The following is a 17,012-nucleotide window of genomic DNA, read 5'->3' on the forward strand; positions in this document are numbered from 1 at the left end:
GTAGGGACTCTGTCTCATTCCATGGAAGCCAGGGGCTGGAGGCTCCTCTATCAGAAGTGCTAAACTTTTAAGATGAACGCGCAAAGGAGGGTGATGGAAACTCCTAGTTAGAGACCAATTTCTTTTTTTTCTCCCGTTGCTCTTATTTATTTTTTTTGATATTTGAAGCCAATTTAAAGATGATAAAAGTCAGTCTTGTCACCATAGAAAGGGTAGATTTTGTTGAGCAAGGAAGGTCTCGGTCCACGTGGCCTGTATACAGTGGAAGTAGCTGTCCTCATGAGTGCATTTAAGCATGAGTGCAAGACCGTAGGGAGGGTCACATAGACACTGCCAGGCCTGACCTGTGCTCATTTGGACTGGGGTGCGTGTGCCACGCTCCCGCACCTTGCCAACTCACAAAGGACAACTTGCAGTCTCCGTGTGTCACTGGTTCTTGTCCCACTACTGCCATCTTTGGAGCCCCACCCCCAAATGTACCCTGTGCTAAGTGTAGGCATTATCTGAAGTTCTCCCCACGCCTTCCCCAGAGGCAGGTGCCAGTTATGATCCATGTTTCACCAAAACAAAATCAGTTAAAGACATTACCAACTGGTCTCGCCAACTAGTGAGAGCCAGAGCTAGGATGCCACTCTTGTCAATCCAGGCCCCAGAGCCAAACTGTTAAGCCAGGTCTGGCCCACCACCCTGTGCAGTCTCTTTCACTGTTGGTGATTGGTTCTCTCCATTTTGATGAGTGGTTCTGGTGAAACATGAGCCAAAAAGACGACTTGACTTGTCAAGCAGATTGCTAGGATCTAATAAACATACGCAGGTGTCTGACATTTAGAATCACCTCATCCTGTGACCATATTACTGAGGTTACACAAATGTACTTCACATTTTGGTTAGAAGGTTGAAAGCCACAGTGAAGGGGTGATCACTGGTATATTTCATTTCCTTCATAGAGCAGCACCTAGAAGATTACAACTTTAACTTGTTTCCTATGCTCTGAGCCTATAAGTAATCACTTTCAGTATATTCCAAACATACCACATTAAAGTAGAATGTGCCTAAGGATAAACTAGGTTAGAGACTTTAAAAAGCTTTTATTTCTTAGTCACAAAAATCATATGCTCTTTGGTACGTGCGTGTTGGTATTCTATATACAAGGATACATGATTTATATGTGCTTGAGTGTGTCAGGCATTGGACAACTTAGTTCTTAAATGAGCAAACCCACCAAAGAATCCATTTCAGAAATGCCGCTTCGATTCATGATAGTCTTTAACTCTGCACGTTTTCCTAATATTCCGTAGACCCCTGGACTCCTCAGCTGACTAATTTGTTTGGGCCCTCTCATGTTCTTTGGTGTTCCTTCTTCCAGGATTAATCAAAGAGAACAGAAACATCTCTCTCTATAAAGACCCAACCCCAAGGCAAGACAGAGCCTCATCTCATTTCTATCAGGTGCCTGGTGATTGAGGTCTGAGCCATGCAGCCCAGCACTTACTTTCATGGCTGCTCTAATTTCTCTGCTTCCCAGTGGCCAGAGGAGTCTTCTGAACTGGGGAGCCTGGAGTATCACCTGCCCTCAGGAACTGTGTGGACACGCCCTCCCCCCCACCCCTTTGGCATCCGGTTCCAACCCTGTGAAGGAGAACCTGAGGTCTTAAGGGCCACACATCATTCCCTTGGAGCCAGCATTCTTGGGGATAGAGGAAGGAAAGCCCTTCTAGTTTTTAGAGCTTCCCTGCTGCCACGCCCCCCTCCACCCCCACTGAGCTTTAGGCCTAGGGGTTCAAGAGCAGAGCAGAATGTGTTCATGCCCGAGAAGCAGCGTCCCACACCAGCTACAGCATTCGGTGACTTCTCCATGAGAATGTGCAAGCCATAAACAAAGCCCTCCTCCTCCTTTCCAGAGCACACAGCCGTGCTCCCATAAGTTCTTGAGCAGTTCTCCAAGCCCAGGTAAGGCCTACAGCTGGAACATGTTGGTGGCCTCCACGTTGTGAGAGGCAGAATAGGTCTTAGAAGCATCCTCAGAAGACTTCCATTGACCCAAGACCCCCAGGTAAGGGAGGCAGCCAATATCCTTCATAAGTTTCCAGAAATTCCTCCGAAACTTCAAGCCAACGAAGGCATAGAGCACAGGATTGAGGCAGGCCCGCAGGTAGGCGATGGCCTCTGTGATTATGATGGCATAGTGGAAGCTGGTCATGGTGTAGTGCTCCCATCTTGTGCTACGGATGAGCTTCACAAGGTTGAAGGGTGTCTGTGTCAGCAGGAACACAGCCACCACCAGGAAGATGATCTTTAGAGACTTGTGCTTCTGGAAGCCTCGGGCATGTAGCAGGGTCTTGATTATGACTGAGTAGCATACAATCATGGCCAGCAGTGGCAGAAAGAACCCCAGTGTCATCTGGGTGGCAAGAACTACAGTGGATATGTCCTCGTCGTGATAACCACAGATGAGCTTGTCGAGATAACAGACTTTGCCATAGATGATCTGTGGCAGGGAAACCAGCAGGGAGATCACCCAGATGAGCAAGCAGATGGCCTTGCCCCAGGCCATGCGCTTGGCCTGCTGGTTGTAGGCCTTGGTGGCCTGAACCACGGCAATGAAGCGGTCCATGGTGATGCAGGTGAGAATGAGCATGGACGTGTAGAAGTTCAAAGTGTAGATGCCCAGTAGGGTTTTACACATGACCTTGCCAAAGACCCACTCGTGAATGCTGGCATAGGCCCAAAAGGGCAAAGTACAGACAAACACCAGGTCAGCTAGGGGCAGGTTCATCAGGAACACATCTGTCAGGCTCTTCAGCTTCTGGTAGAAGAGATATATGACAAGCACCAGGGAGTTCCCCAGCAGGCCACAGATGAACACCACCACGTACACGCAGGGCAGAAAGAACTTGTGGAACTCCAGGAAGTGTTTGTGCCCCTGGCTGCTGTCACTGGACGTGTTGAAGAACTCAGAATCGATGTAGTCATCGTCAGCCATGGCATGCGTTCACGTGAACACCTGGGAGGCAAACACAGGGATTATGGTCAGGGCTGAGGGTGATGCCTTCTGCCCTCCTGCAAACCTGTTGCCCCCCTTTAGGGGGCAAACAGGCATCTCTTGAACCTACTTATGTTGTGCCCAGCAACAGCGTGGTCCAGTAGCCTGGAGACAGCCAGTGCCGAGGGGTAACTGCTCAGGCAGGATGAAGAACCCATAATTAGCCCCCTGAATCCTAAGGATCTCACCCACCTGGGAGATAACACATAACTGACCCTGCACATGATCTAGAAAACCAACTGGTCTTGAAACAAAGGTGACCATGTACTAGAGTGGGGGCAGTGCCCTTCTGGAAGTGCAGAACTGCTCCATGGTGGGCAGGCCTGCCTTCCCTACCCATCCTGTGCTTCATTTACTGTGAAATTCGACCCCTGAACTGCTCTTTGTGGAAGCTAAGGCATTATCCCCTTCCAGGGGGCTCCACTGAGGAGACTTATGGAGACCAGAAGGGGCTTGGGAGATGACCAGGACTTTTCCACCTGGGGAGATAGTCCCACCTCTCTTTCTTGCCCTCCACTGCCTAGATTTAGATGCAAGAGAAGCCAGGCACAGGAAGTGCATGGCTGCCCAGCACTGTGACTGAGCCAGTGGTGGCCAGGGGGTCAGGCAGCTCTGCTCACAGCCCAGCCCAGCTTGCTCTCCATCACCTGGCATGCCACGTTCCACCACCAGGGTCTGGTTTCCTGAAGATTTCCTCATCTTCAGGAATCTTTTAAGATCCCCGGAAGAGACCATTACTTTAGCTTTTGTGACTAGCAGCTTAGATCCAAAGGGTCTCCCTTAACAAATGAAAGATCTGGTTGAAATGGGATGCCAGATGGGTGGGCCACTTGCAGGGGGGCCAGGGCCAGCCTTGCAGAGAGGCTTGTAGCAAAAACCAAACAGCTGCCTTTCTTGCCTGGGGCTCCCAGCCTTTCAAGACCGTCACTTCCCTCTGGCATGGGAGCAGGGTTGGCTGTGGCAGCATGGGCCTTGGGGCTCCAAGCCAGTGACGTGCAGATACCAAGAACCCAGAGGCTCATTTCTGGTGACCCAGTGCCATATCCCACTGGCACCTCAAGGCTTCTCAAGAAAAACAGGCATTTGGTTTAGCAAAGTCAGAATACCAACTGGCCAGATAAGAGCGTATATAAGGAGACATCATGCCTCCTTTTTAATCTAATGGAAGACTTGTCCTGACTGGAGATGTTATCAGCCCTGACGCTACCACCTTGGTCCTCCTGGGGACAGAGCGCCCTTTCTCTCCAAGGAAGGACCTTGCCTTTGGGATTAGATTACTCAGCGAAAGGTCCCTACTCAGACCGCAGAATGTAAGATGTGTAAGGGTGATAGGCTAGCTGTAGTCCTCATGCCCCACCAGCTCTGTGGGCTGCTAGGTTAGGTAGGTCAGATGATGATGTTTATGTTCCTGCTTCACGCAGGGACAAAAACATTTGTTTCACCATTTAGAATATGAAACAGGTGGCTTCACTTTTCTTGAAAGTCATATCAAATCTCCATTATTGCCTGACTTACTCTTGCCACAATTAGCATTGGCTGTTACTATCACAATGAATAGATGACCAAAAGAATGTGAAGTTGATCATGATTCTTAACTTTCTTTGATCATAAACCCTTTGAGAGTCTCATAAAAGCTGCACAAATTTTCCTCGGAGTTAACATGTACCCGACTGTAGTTCTGAGAGCTTGTGAACCCTTTGAGTCCCTCCGCCACATAGTCTGTGGAACCTTGAATCCACGATGATGGTGTGCATGGGTGGCTCAGTTAGTTAAGCATCAAACTCTTGGTTTAGGCTCAGGTCATGATCTCAGGGTCGTGAGGGTGTGGAGCCTGTTTGGGATTCTCTCTCTCCTTCTCTCTCTGCCCCTCCCCACCAAAGGAAGAAAAAAAAGAATCCATAATGAGCTGTGTGATTTTGATTATATATATTTTATAGTATATATTTTAAATACATATATTTCTAAAATATATTTATAATTTGTGTATATACACACGTGTGTGTGTGTGTGTGTGTGTGTGTGTATCTTAAAGTAGGCTCCATACCCAACATGGGGCTTGAACCCATGATCAAGAGTCGAATGCTATACTGGCTGAGCTAGTCAGGCACCCCAATTTTGACTGTATTTTTTAAAACATTGAAAAAAATGCACAGTTGAGCAGCAGTTTGCCTTTAGCTGTGAAATTCATAATGACTTATTTCCCTTCTCCCTTTACATTTTTCTGTCTGAAGTTTTTGCTGTGACATATTGGCTTAACATTGAGAAAAGAAAGTAAACAGCTATCTGAGAACCTTTTATAATGCAAAAGAAACAAAAAACAAGAATCAGATTATTCACTGAGCAGATATGGCCAGTGGCTAGACTCTCCCCATCTCCTTGGAAGGCACTACCAGCACCATTAGCTTACAAGCACTTGCAGTGCTAGAACCTCGTTCAGTCGCTTTTACAATTCTCTAATTGTGGTGCGGTTGTGGAATTCGAACCGAGAGCATCGGCCAAGCTCTAAAGCATGGGCATTTTACCCCGTACTTCACTGCAGGCAGGGATCAGAGGACCCCAGCAACCTGAGGTTAGTACCTGCCTTTTAACTCTAAAAATCAGAAGACTCACCAGCAGAGAGGCTCTGTCACTTTGTCCCAGAAATGAGCTTGTTTGAAGTAGTAAAGTCTGCCTCTCTCTCTCTGTGATGTGGTCCGTGTTTCCGTTGACTATCTTCTGAGAGCCCTTGGTTGGTGATCGTAAGATACCCAGCCATCCCCACCCCTACCTTGTACATCAGAATCCACATGACCAGCCTGTACCCATGTAACTTGGGGGAAGATAGGAAGCAGTGGCTCTGATGTTCTGCACTCCCTGCTACCTGGCTGTGGACGTAATCATCTGTCAGGACCTAAGAGGGTTTTTATTTGTAAACTGAAGAGGAGCAACAAGTTGGTCTGGTTCAGGCAGCCCACTGAGGACAGTGGCATTTGTACCCTAACATTATTTCATTCACTAGTCTTGTCTCTTTGGAGCCATTTGGGTCTGGACTGACACAAAGTTCATGCTGTGGCCTGAGTTCTGGGTATGCATGCAGCCCTAACAGGATAGCCACTGCAGCCCCATAAAGTAGGTAATATCCCCATTTTATAGACAGCAACACTGAGGACCCTGGCCAAAATAACAGCCCCATGGGCACACAGCTAAAAACTGGCACATCCAGGAAACAAACCCAGGTCTCTGTCGTTGCCAGAGCACCAGAGGGCTTCTAGGAGATGGGTCAGCCATCTCCTAGAAGCCAGACAGTTTGACGCAGCTTTGCCACCTAAACCCACGTGACTCAGAGTCCTCTGGTTCCCTGACCCAGAAACACTGATGCTTCTGGAGAAGAACACCTGGAAGATAGGAGTCAGAGGAATGCCTGCTGGGGTCTATTCCTCAGCACCTCCCCCAAGCAGAAAAGGCTGCTAAGTAGAGGAGCAGACTCCACTTCTTTCCCAGAAGCAGCTGCCCTTGTGCTGAGTCACTGGGCCTCTGTCCCCTGACTCTGCACCCCATTCAGCCACTTCCTGTCATGGCTGGTGCAAGTCTGCTGGGCATACTGGCTCCTACGGCTCTTCCTAAGGGCAAGGTGTCAGGCACTGGGTGGGCAGCACCCAGCTGTCCAGCCCTCATCCTTTATAGATGAGTAAGCAGAGGGGTCAAGAGATGAGCACACTTGCCCAAGAACATTCATGCCCCTGGAGTCACCCAGCAGCTGTCTGGCTGCAGAGCCAGTGTTCCCTGCACTGCGTGCTGAGTATGGACCTATCCCAGGGGCTCTAGTAGAAACTTTAAAGGCTGCTAGTGGATCTTCAAGGCTTTTTTGAACGAACTAGTTCAAATCCTTCCACCACACTGATACAAACAAATGAGATGTTCCCTGAGGGCAGGAGCCGTGAGGCTATGTAGCGTGTGTGCCTCTGGACATAAGGCAGGTACACACAAGGGCTAACGGATGATGAACAAGTGGATGGGCCAATCCAAATACTGAGGGAGGTAAGCCAAAGCACCCATCCTCTGAAAGAGACTTTTTAAGGCAAGACATCCCTTCGGGGTGAGCCAGCCTTTCATTTGGGAATCTTTTGGGCTTTGAGAGATGAGCTTTTCCCGGGGACAAGCCACCTGTGTCATTTGGGACCCGTTCACGGAACAGAGTTAGAACATCCTGAGCCTTATCAAACGCTCATGCGGCCATGCCCTCTGATCTGGGAAGTACAAGCACTCATCCTCCGTGGGAAGAAACAGGCCTCGCCCTGGCCCCTCCACAACTGTGTGCAGCCTTGCAGGGAGGGCGGGGACGCGCATCTGAGAAAGCACAGCTGCGTGGTCATCGTGGTCATTGCCACTCTCCAGCAGGAAGCTCTCCAGTCAAAGACTTGGAGCTCAATTGGAGGAGGGAGCCACCGCCCATTCTGGAGGCCAGAATCTTATTTCAGTCACTTTACAAAATGCCAGCTTGTCTTTTTTTTTTTTTTTTTAATCTGCCCATTTGTAGCACTCAGCATTTTCAAGGGCATTACGACATTACTTTTCTTTGAAACAAAACTCAAAACTTAACGACAACCACCCAATCATATGTTTTAGATTGCCTCTGGAATACTTAACACACTTTCTAAATAGAACTAGGGGAAGAATAGACAGGAAGCAGCGGCCCTGCCCACTACAGGTTTATCTTGCAAGTCAGAGTGCATCAACCTGCTTGCTTTTCCAGAACACCCAACGTTCCAGAACCAGAGCCCTAGATGGACCTTCAGGACCATTCCAGGACCCAGGAATGAGGCAGTCCCTGCCGCTGGCAGAAGCCTAACTGCAAAGCACTGGTGGTTAATGGGGGGCCGTGGAGGTTGAATTAGGACCCGAAAGCCTCAGAGAAACAGCCCGACCAGCAGGCGGCTCCGACTAGAGCTGGAGAGGCCTGCACAGTGCCGCCTGGCTGTCGGCTCTGAGGTTGGGCATGCAGGTTTGGGTGTTGTGGTCAGACCATGGTTACTAAGAAATCAGAAATCAAAATACCAGAGGTGCTCTTCATCTCTCGGTTTTTAGGCAAAAAAGGAAGCCCATGACTGAAAGAACTACCAGGAATTAACTTTTAATAGTAAAATGGGAAAATGCCCCCCAGATGCCACGGGGAGTGTGGTCCGTGGCATGGCTCAGCGCTGCGTTCCAAGCCCGAGCGGCTCACTAGCACCATCTACGGGACGGACCTGTCCCACGTCTACGCTGTCCCACACAGTGGCTGTTGAGCACCTGAGGTGTGGCTGGTGCAACCAAGGAGCCAAATTGTTGGCTTTTTAAAAATTGTGGTGAAGTTGAGTCCAGGTGACCCCATGAGGCTGGTGGCGGCTGTACTGAGCAATGACTTGTAAACAGAGCCATCCTCTGACCACGGGTAGAAGCTGGCCTGGGGACTCTGGACCCTGGGTAACTGGGCGAAGCAGCGCTTCTCACCGTGCTCTTAGTGAGGCCAAGAAACAGCCTGAGGAAGGCAGTCTGTCAGCAAGACATTTGGACCTGAGGGGCTTTTTAGGCATCCTTTCTTCTTCAGCCAAACCCAAAAGCCAGAGGATCTGTCCCCCCGGCATTCTGCAGGACTGAAGTTGTACAGTAATTCCATGAAAAAGCAGCTGAGGCATTTTGATTTGAGAGAGGAAGCTATTAAAGAGACCAGGCCAGAGGGGACACCCCACCCCATGACCCCTCATCCAGGCAGGCATGGGCCCCTGGACTGTATGGCTGGGGACTTCCCCACCGTCTGCCTTGTCCCTGGCCACCACTTTATTCTCACTTGGTTCTAAAGTGGACCCTTGGTCATGTGCTCTGTTGGGGGCACGTGGGAAGAAAGCCAGCTCAGCCAGAGCACGTAATCTGGACATTGATTGAGCGTAGACAGCGTGCAGGGTGGGATCCCCAGGGATGCCAAGGTGACCAACCCCAGAGGGACGGGAAGGAGTTGGCCAAACAGACGTGTGCCTTGAGACAAGTTCAGCTCTCCTGACCACAGACAGGCTCAGGGACGGAAATTCAGCAGGAAAGGGTGACATGCCATCAGCGGTCACCATCGCCAGCAGGAGGCTCCAAGGCCCGAGCAAGGGGAGGAGGAAGGGCCCGCCTTGTGCAGTGCATTCGTCTCCACTGCTCAGAAAAAAACGCCCCAATGGCAACAAAAGGAAACGGTTCTGGCAGGAGAGAGGGTGCCCCCTCGTGGCCGTAATTTTGTTCCGCGTCATCCTCAAGCTTGTTTTTTTTTTAAATAAATTTATTTTTTATTGGTGTTCAATTTACCAACATACAGAATAACACCCAGTGCTCATCCCGTCAAGTGTCCCCCTCAGTGCCCGTCACCCATTCACCCCCACCCCCCGCCCTCCTCCCCTTCCACCACCCCTAGTTCGTTTCCCAGAGTTAGGAGTCTTTATGTTCTGTCTCCCTTTCTGATATTCCCTACCCATTTCTTCTCCCTTCCCTTCTATTCCCTTTCACTATTATTTATATTCCCCAGATGAATGAGAACATATAATGTTTGTCCTTCTCCGATTGACTCATTTCACTCAGCATAATACCCTCCAGGTCCATCCACGTTGAAGCAAATGGTGGGTATTTGTCGTTTCTATAGGCTGAGGAATATTCCATTGTATACATAAACCACGTCTTCTTTATCCATTCATCTTTCGTTGGACACCGAGGCTCCTTCCACAGTTTGGCTATTGTGGCCATTGCTGCTAGAAACATCGGGGTGCAGGTGTCCCGGCGTTTCATTGCATCTGTATCTTTGGGGTAAATCCCCAACAGTGCAATTGCTGGGTCGTAGGGCAGGTATATTTTTAACTCTTTGAGGAACCTCCACACAGTTTTCCAGAGTGGCTGCACCAGTTCACATTCCCACCCACAGTGCAGGAGGGTTCCCCTTTCTCCACATCCTCTCCAACATTTGTGGTTTCCTGCCTTGTTAATTTTCCCCATTCTCACTGGTGTGAGGTGGTATCTCATTGCAGTTTTGATGTGTATTTCCCTGATGGCAAGTGATGCAGAACATTTTCTCATGTGCTTGTTGGCCATGTCTATGTCTTCCTCTGTGAGATTTCTTTTCATGTCTTTTGCCCATTTCATGGATTGTTTGTTTCTTTGGTGTTGAGTTTAAGTTCTTTATAGATCTTGGAAACTAGCCCTTTATCTGATACGTCATTTGCAAATATCTTCTCCCATCTGTAGGTTGTCTTTTAGTTTTGTTGACTTTTTTTTTTTTTTTTGCTGTGCAGAAGTTTCTTATCTTGATGAAGTCCCAATAGTTCATTTTTGCCCTTGTTTCTCTTGCCTTTATGGATGTATCTTGCAAGAAGTTGCTGTGGCCTGTGTTCTCCTCTAGGATTTTGATGGAATCTTGTCTCACATTTAGATCTTTCATCCATTTTGAGTTTATCTTTGTGTATGGTGCAAGAGAGTGGTCTAGTTTCATTCTTCTGCATATGGATGTCCAATTTTCCCAGCACTATTTATTGAAGAGACTGTCTTTCTTCCAATGGATGGTCTTTCCTCCTTTATACTTTCAGGGATCATTTCTATAGTTTGTTACTCAAGCTTGTTTCTCATCCTTTGACGGCTGGAAGCAGTTGCTCTTACGCTGCATCCCATGGTAAGGTACCCGTTTTACCCAACTACACAGGGTGCGCACGTCCATGTAGCACGAAGGCAGAGCAAGAGCCCCGCGAAGCGGTACTGCCCTGACCACATGCAGTATGCTACTGCTTCGGCATTTTCCATTCGATTTCTTCTAATGTGAGTCACAACTTATGAAGCTGATTCACGAACCCCACAATGGGCCACAACCCACAGTTTGAAAAGCCATCAAGAAGAAACCTCTGTGCCCTTCATCCTTACACTAGGGACAGCATCACCGACCCCTGCCCACCCTGCTTCCCACCCCACCCTCCTTCCTGTGCAGGACCTCAGCCTACGCCTGCAAGGGCTGGGGACCTATCCTCGGAAGCACGTACTGGCTGGTCATCAGGGCTTGTCTGTCATCGTCGTCGTGGCCAGAGAGGGGGAGCTGTAGGAGGACAAGGAGTGACAGGTTAGGACATCGCTGGAAAAGCAAGAGGCTTCAGAGTTTGTTTTGTTCTATCGGATGTCATTTCTCTTTCTCTCAGTCGGTATTTGCACTTGGCACAAGGATGAAGACAAATGGCCTGAGGCAGGCCCAAGTGGCCTGGGGCCTGCCCCGGCTCCTCAGGACCCCACATCCATGACCACCAAATGGGGGGTTGTGTGGTTGATCCCCTGAACAGCCTCTCACATTGACATTCTGTGATTCTCTTTCTCCCAGGAGAAGGATGGGGGATGTAGAAGCCAGTGGTCTCAAGAGCCATGGAAGGAGGTGGGCAAGGAAGACGTCAGGGGGTGAAGGGGCTGGGCCAGGGAGGAAGAGGGGCAGTGAGGGACTAGGCTTCCCCTCCATGGCAGCAGGCGAGTCAGGCATGTTCTTGCTGTACCTTCCCTGGGAAGAGCGGAAAAGGCCGAGGGAGGAACCTTTTCCAGCCGAGCCTGTAGTTCGGAGTGGAGCCTGGAATCCACCTGGTTCCGTCTCCTCCTCCCATGTGGAGAAGAGAGAACAGGCCTCAGAGGAGGGAAGGGCATGCAGAGTCACAATTAGTCATAAAGCCAAGACTGGAACCACCTTGGGGTGGCAACCCCACCAAGAGCCACACCGCCTCTCCTGCCCTCTGGAGCCCCGAGGAGCTCCAGCTAGACACGTGGAGCCCCCACCGCTCAGCCCCTGGAGGGCTGGATGTTCATGAAGACGACAGGCTCTCCTGTTTATCTTGGACTGAGGGGGACTGTGCACAGAATGTGCACACCCAGTGCCGGCTGGGCAGCTGGGTGCCAGTGAGCAACTGGTTATCTAGGCAGCCTTGCTGGCTCCCCGTGCCGGCCTCCACCCCCACCCCCTCACAGTGGCGCCCTGAGAACAGTCTCACCCCCAGTGGCCTCAGCCCTACAGCAGACAGGGACAAGGCCAGGACAGGGAGCTAAATGGCAGGAGGGCTGCGGGCCTGCTGGTCAGTGGGCGTGATGTGACGTCTGTGCCACTCCAGTGAAGCCCCGTCTTGCACTCAGAGGTTTCCCCAGAGGACAGAGGCCTCTCCCTGGGCGGTACCTGTCCTCCTCTGGGCAGAGAGGCCTTAGAAGTTAGCGGTGGCTGTGCTGCTAAGCCAGCATCTGCTGCTCCACGCTCCATGCGTGACTCCAAGTCTTCATCCCCCAGGGATCCAGCCTCGGTTCTATCCTCGACTTTGTCAACATGCCTCTGCCCCTTCCTGAATTTCCACACTAACGTTTTACACCCCCACGTATACCACTTAGCAAGTAGCACATACGTTGTTTGGCTCCTGCAAATGACACCGGCCAGCCCGCAGCATGCCGGTCCTGTGAGGTAGGGACACCTCAGCTGCAGCCCCTGCTTCCAAAGGGCACTCAGTCTAGGAGAGAGAGGACTCAAAAAGAGATAAGTAAGGCCCTGCGTGACCAAGGCTGTGACAGGAGTGGGAGGAGCATGCAGGGTGGGAGCAGGCCGCAGATGCCTGTGCATGAGCGAGCCTCTGGTGAAGCCGCCTGTCCCAGACTCAGGGTGCAGGACCGTTCATGCAGGTGCACTCCCGACTCCTTGCAGATGTTCCCATCCCCACAGTTGAGTGACGGCCAGGACAGGCTTGGGGGAGACTCGCTGAATTTTGCCACCTCTGAACTACCCGTGGGTGCTCAGCCGGTGGACCTTCAGGTCCTGTGAGGTCCTACCAACGGAGTGTGGAACCTTGGCCTGAGACACAGGACGTAGACTGGTAGACTATCTGCAGCCCCTCCCGTGGGCAGGTTGTACATCCCTACCCCTTGGTGTCCGTACCTCTCCCTATGGAAGGAGGAGCCCCCATGGCAGCGGGCTTGGCCATGGGACGCTCTGGCAGTGAAATGAGCAGCAGTGTGCTGGGAATCACTTCCAGGAAGAGGTGGTAGTTGCCGCCTCCAGCAGAAGTTCTGTGAGCCTTAGGGTGCAGCTGCTGAGCAGTCTTGAATTTCTGACGTCCCAGAGATGGTACGAGGGTAGGTCCTGAGCTCACCTGAGTGCAGGAATTGGCTGGGAATCCTGCAGAGCCCATCCCAGGCGCGGCTCTGGGTGGCACGCCATGCAGTCCAGACATGCTGTCATTTGCGGGCACAAGTCAAGGCCGCACTCCGGGTGGAGCTGTGAGCTTGGTGCCCGAGTGGGTGCGAAGGCGGTGGAGGGGGAGCCGTGCGAGCACGAGATCCGGATGCCTGCTGCCGGCCTCTGACCTTGCCTGGGCCGCTCTGTGTGCCGAGAGCACCTTCTTCCAGCTGTGTGTGCGTGTGCTGCTGACTCAGACGGAGGGCGTTTGCGGGGTGGGGCTCGTGCCCGCATCGGTGTCCTGCCCAGCCCCCACTCCAGTGTGGACCTGGGCCGACATCGCCGGGCACTTCACCGGTGGGTGGGGTGGAGCAGGACTGAGTACGCTCCGTTCCCTCAGGGCCTCAGGCGTCGAATGAGTGTCCCCAGGGCCAAGCTGGTGAGAGCCCAGGGGTACCTGTCGCAGGTGGGAGGGGGACAGTTTGGGGCACGTTGATCTCACCCCAGAGACGTCTGGGAAGGGGGTTATTGTGACATTTTAGGAAGAAGCTGTGCTAGGTGGGAGATGTTCTTTATTCACACTTAGACCCTGGGGCAGATAATTCTTCCTTTCTGGACTAAGCTTCCTCTGAGCAGAGCACCTCGAGCTGGTTCAGCTTGACGCCCCAGAGATGACAGACGCTGAGCCAGACATGTGGGGCTCTGGCAGGATGCGCAGTGAGCTGGAGTCGGGGTGTGGGGCTCTGGCCTCCATCTCAGGAGCCGCCTGGGCCCCTGTGTCCCTGTCCTTGAAGGGGACCTGCCGTCTCTGTTCCCAGAGTAAGCAGTTCAGTAGGAGTTTAAAATGTTCCGTGATCAAATAAATACAGGAGCGCTAGGGTTCAAGTCCAGTAGATGTCCTTGCTGCCTTCCTAGAGCCTCGACCTTCCTGTCTAGTGTGCAGGGGCTCCGTGAGGGGGAGCGTGTGGGGCCCTCCGCCCCGGCCCTGGTGTTCCATGGAGCGCCGTGGGAAGCACGCTGTGTCCGCGCTGACTGGGTCATGAGTGAAAGACGACGTGTGGCGTAGGCCCACTCTCTGTCCATGGCTTTGTCCCACTGCTCCCCCTTGGCCCATGCTGTTTCCTGGGGGTCTGTCCTTGTCCCCCAGAGATGAGCCAGAGCAGGCTTGGCTGGCCAGGCAGGACCCCAGGGTGCTGCTGACCGTACTCCACTGGCGTGGGGTAGGAGGGTGGCCTGAGTTGTGTGCAGCCCCTCCCCACACCCACGGGAAAGACGCTGGGGAAGTCACGGCAGCCCCATTGACTTTTCCCTGTCCTGCCTGCTTGGGCCGGGCCCCTGTGCCAGTCCCTGGAGAGCCTGCCAGATGCCCTCTTGTGGCCTCTGTGACCAAAGGATCCCATGCATTCTGCGGTTGGCTACTTGACCCGGAGGCTGCGGACCCCAGGGTGTGGGACCCTGCATGCTGATGACCAAATGGCTGTGCCTTCTTGTGTATGACATTTCAGGGATACCATGTCAACCTCGCTCACCCCTGAGGACACTGAAGACATGCCGCTGGGACAGGATGCCGAGATCTGCTTGCTGAAGTCCGGAGAACTGATGTAAGTGACAGGTGTCGTCCCCATCCCCCCCCCCCCCCCGCCTCCTGCCCCTGAGCTGGACGCCCTAGGGCATCACTTCTGGGGAAGAGCTGGAAGCCCTCAGAGGCTCTGACGTGGCACTGATAGTGGCTTTCAGTCTGTGCTTAAAAAAAAAAAAAAGTACAATTTATATACAGTAAATTCCCCCTCTATGTGTACGATGCTTAGATTCTGACAAATAATACAGTATAATCACCAGTCATCCTGCTGAGCCCCACGCCAGATTCAGCCAGGGGCTTCTATGATCTCAGGGGCCTCAGAGCCCAGCTGGCTCCACGCCCCAGTGTGACCCAGAGTGGGGACACAGGTCTAGGATAGGTCAGTGTCACCCCCGTGTGACCACAGTGATGCCAGAGAACAGTTCCCTCACCTTCAGAAGCTCCCCGTGCCCCCTAAGCCATCCCTTTCTCAGGCCTGTGCCCTGTGTTCTTCTTTTTTTTAAATAACTTTGTTTTGTTTTCTTACTGTAAGAGCAGTCCATTTTCATTGTATAAAATAGGAAAAGACAAGCAAACCACTTCAGTGTATATAGCCTTCCAGTTTTTAAAAATACATATCTACATAATTTTCAACACAAAATATTCTACATCTCATTTCATAGTTTATTTATTTATTTGAGAGAGAGAAAGAGAGCATGAGTAGGGGAGAGGGGTAGAGGGAGAGGCAGACTCCCCGATGTGCAGAGCACCCGACGCAGGACTTGTTCCCAGGACCCTGAGATCATGACCTGAGCCAAAGGCAGACACTTAACTGAGTGAGCCACCCAGGCACCCCCACCCCCATAGTTTTTAAAACTTACCACTGCATGAGTATTTTCATGTATCCTATTCTTTTTCTCCTGTGGTGTGTCTAATACCTGCATAATGGCTTAATAGTCACTGACTAGATTCACTCAATCACTCACAGATACTCAGCACCTAGCAGGCGCCAGGTATGTTCTGGGTCCTTGGAGTATGTCAGTGAGCAAAACAAAGATCCCTGCCTTCATGTTTAGTTTATATCCCAGCAGGGGTGGACAGACAATAAACATAAGTAAACAAGTGAATCACATAATGTGCAACAAGGTGTGCTTGCTGTGGGAAAGAAACAAAGGAGGATGGGGAGGGTGGAATTTGTAATTTTAAATAAAGTGGCACTAAGAAAGTAAAGACTGGAGGGAGTTGCTGTGCAGCTCTGTGAGGGAACAGCACTGAGGCAGAGGGAACAGGCAGTACAAAGGCCCTGGGGCAGAATGGCAGCTGGCATGTTCAAAGAACAGGGAAAGGGCCAGTGTGACTGAAGCAGAGAGATTGAGAGAAACTGAGTCAGAGAGGGAAGGGGGCCCTTGTCACATCAGGGCCCCGTTGTTTGCTATTGACAGGACTTTGGCTTTTAATCTGAGGGAAATGGGAGCCCCAAAATGAGGTTTGGAACAGAATGACTTAATCTGATTTACATTTGAAAAAAGATCGTTCTAGTTGCCATGTGGAGAATGACTAGGGAGTGACAAGGACAGAATTGGGGAAACCAGGAGAATTTACATTAATGATGTGGGTCCTGTAGATAGTGGGCTCCTTTTATTTAAAGTTATATTTGAGGGGTGCCTGGGTGGTTCAGTCATTAAGTGTCCAACTCTTGACTTCAGCTCAGGTCACAATCTCAAGGTCATGGGATCGAGCCCGACATTGGGCTCCATACTGGGCATGGATCCTGCTTAAGATTGTCTCCCTCTGCCCCTCCCTCAATTTGTGTTTTCTCTCTCTGTCTCTGTCTCTCTCTCTCTCTTAAAAAGAAAAAAAGATTTGAGCAGAGATGGCAAGGTGTTGATTTGTTTTTATTAACCTCTCCTTTGGGAAGACTGAGTATCATCCTTTCAGTGAACAGATGAGGTCTAGAAAGGTAAAAAAAAAAAAGAAAGAAAGAAAAGAAAAGACTAAAAGTACAATCTAAATGACTGGATGTGAGGGAATGTAAAATTATAAAATGGCACGGCATCGGTAGGGTGTTCTATCAGGGTGACTGCGCATAGGGTCGTGCAGTAAGATTCACTCCTTACAAGAAAATAGACCCTTTGACTAACTCTCAGATTCTTGAAAATTGTGAATGTTGGACAAGGCTTTTTGTACATACTTAGAAATAAAACCTAAATCAACACATGGGAAAATGTTAGGTTGAATTAAGGCTTCACAAAAGT

At 50.9% G+C, this 17,012-nt stretch overlaps 2 protein-coding genes across 6 annotated transcripts in view; one reads left to right on the top strand and one right to left on the bottom strand.

Annotated features, from left to right (window-relative positions):
• FYCO1 (FYVE and coiled-coil domain autophagy adaptor 1) overlaps positions 1–17,012 on the top strand; it is a 73,733-nt gene that overhangs the window by 43,145 nt on the left and 13,576 nt on the right. For 4 of the 5 annotated variants that reach the window (XM_077859177.1, XM_077859178.1, XM_077859180.1 and 1 more), the window contains exon 15: positions 14,705–14,800. In XM_077859177.1, the coding sequence (XP_077715303.1) occupies positions 14,705–14,800 (96 nt within the window). Of the gene's footprint in view, positions 1–1,366; positions 5,022–14,704; positions 14,801–17,012 lie in introns of those variants that run through there. The other variant, XM_077859181.1, reaches the window with a different exon arrangement.
• CXCR6 (C-X-C motif chemokine receptor 6) lies at positions 1,069–5,834 on the bottom strand. Its single transcript, XM_077859182.1, has 2 exons — positions 5,654–5,834; positions 1,069–3,004 (listed from the first exon to the last, which is right to left on the bottom strand). Exon 2 carries the CDS (start codon positions 2,981–2,983, stop codon positions 1,958–1,960), a length of 1,026 nt encoding a protein of 341 aa, XP_077715308.1. The 5' UTR covers positions 2,984–3,004; positions 5,654–5,834; the 3' UTR covers positions 1,069–1,957.

This window comes from Canis aureus, chromosome 19, assembly GCF_053574225.1.
Source record: "Canis aureus isolate CA01 chromosome 19, VMU_Caureus_v.1.0, whole genome shotgun sequence".
In the NCBI taxonomy this organism is placed as follows: Eukaryota; Metazoa; Chordata; class Mammalia; order Carnivora; family Canidae; genus Canis; species Canis aureus.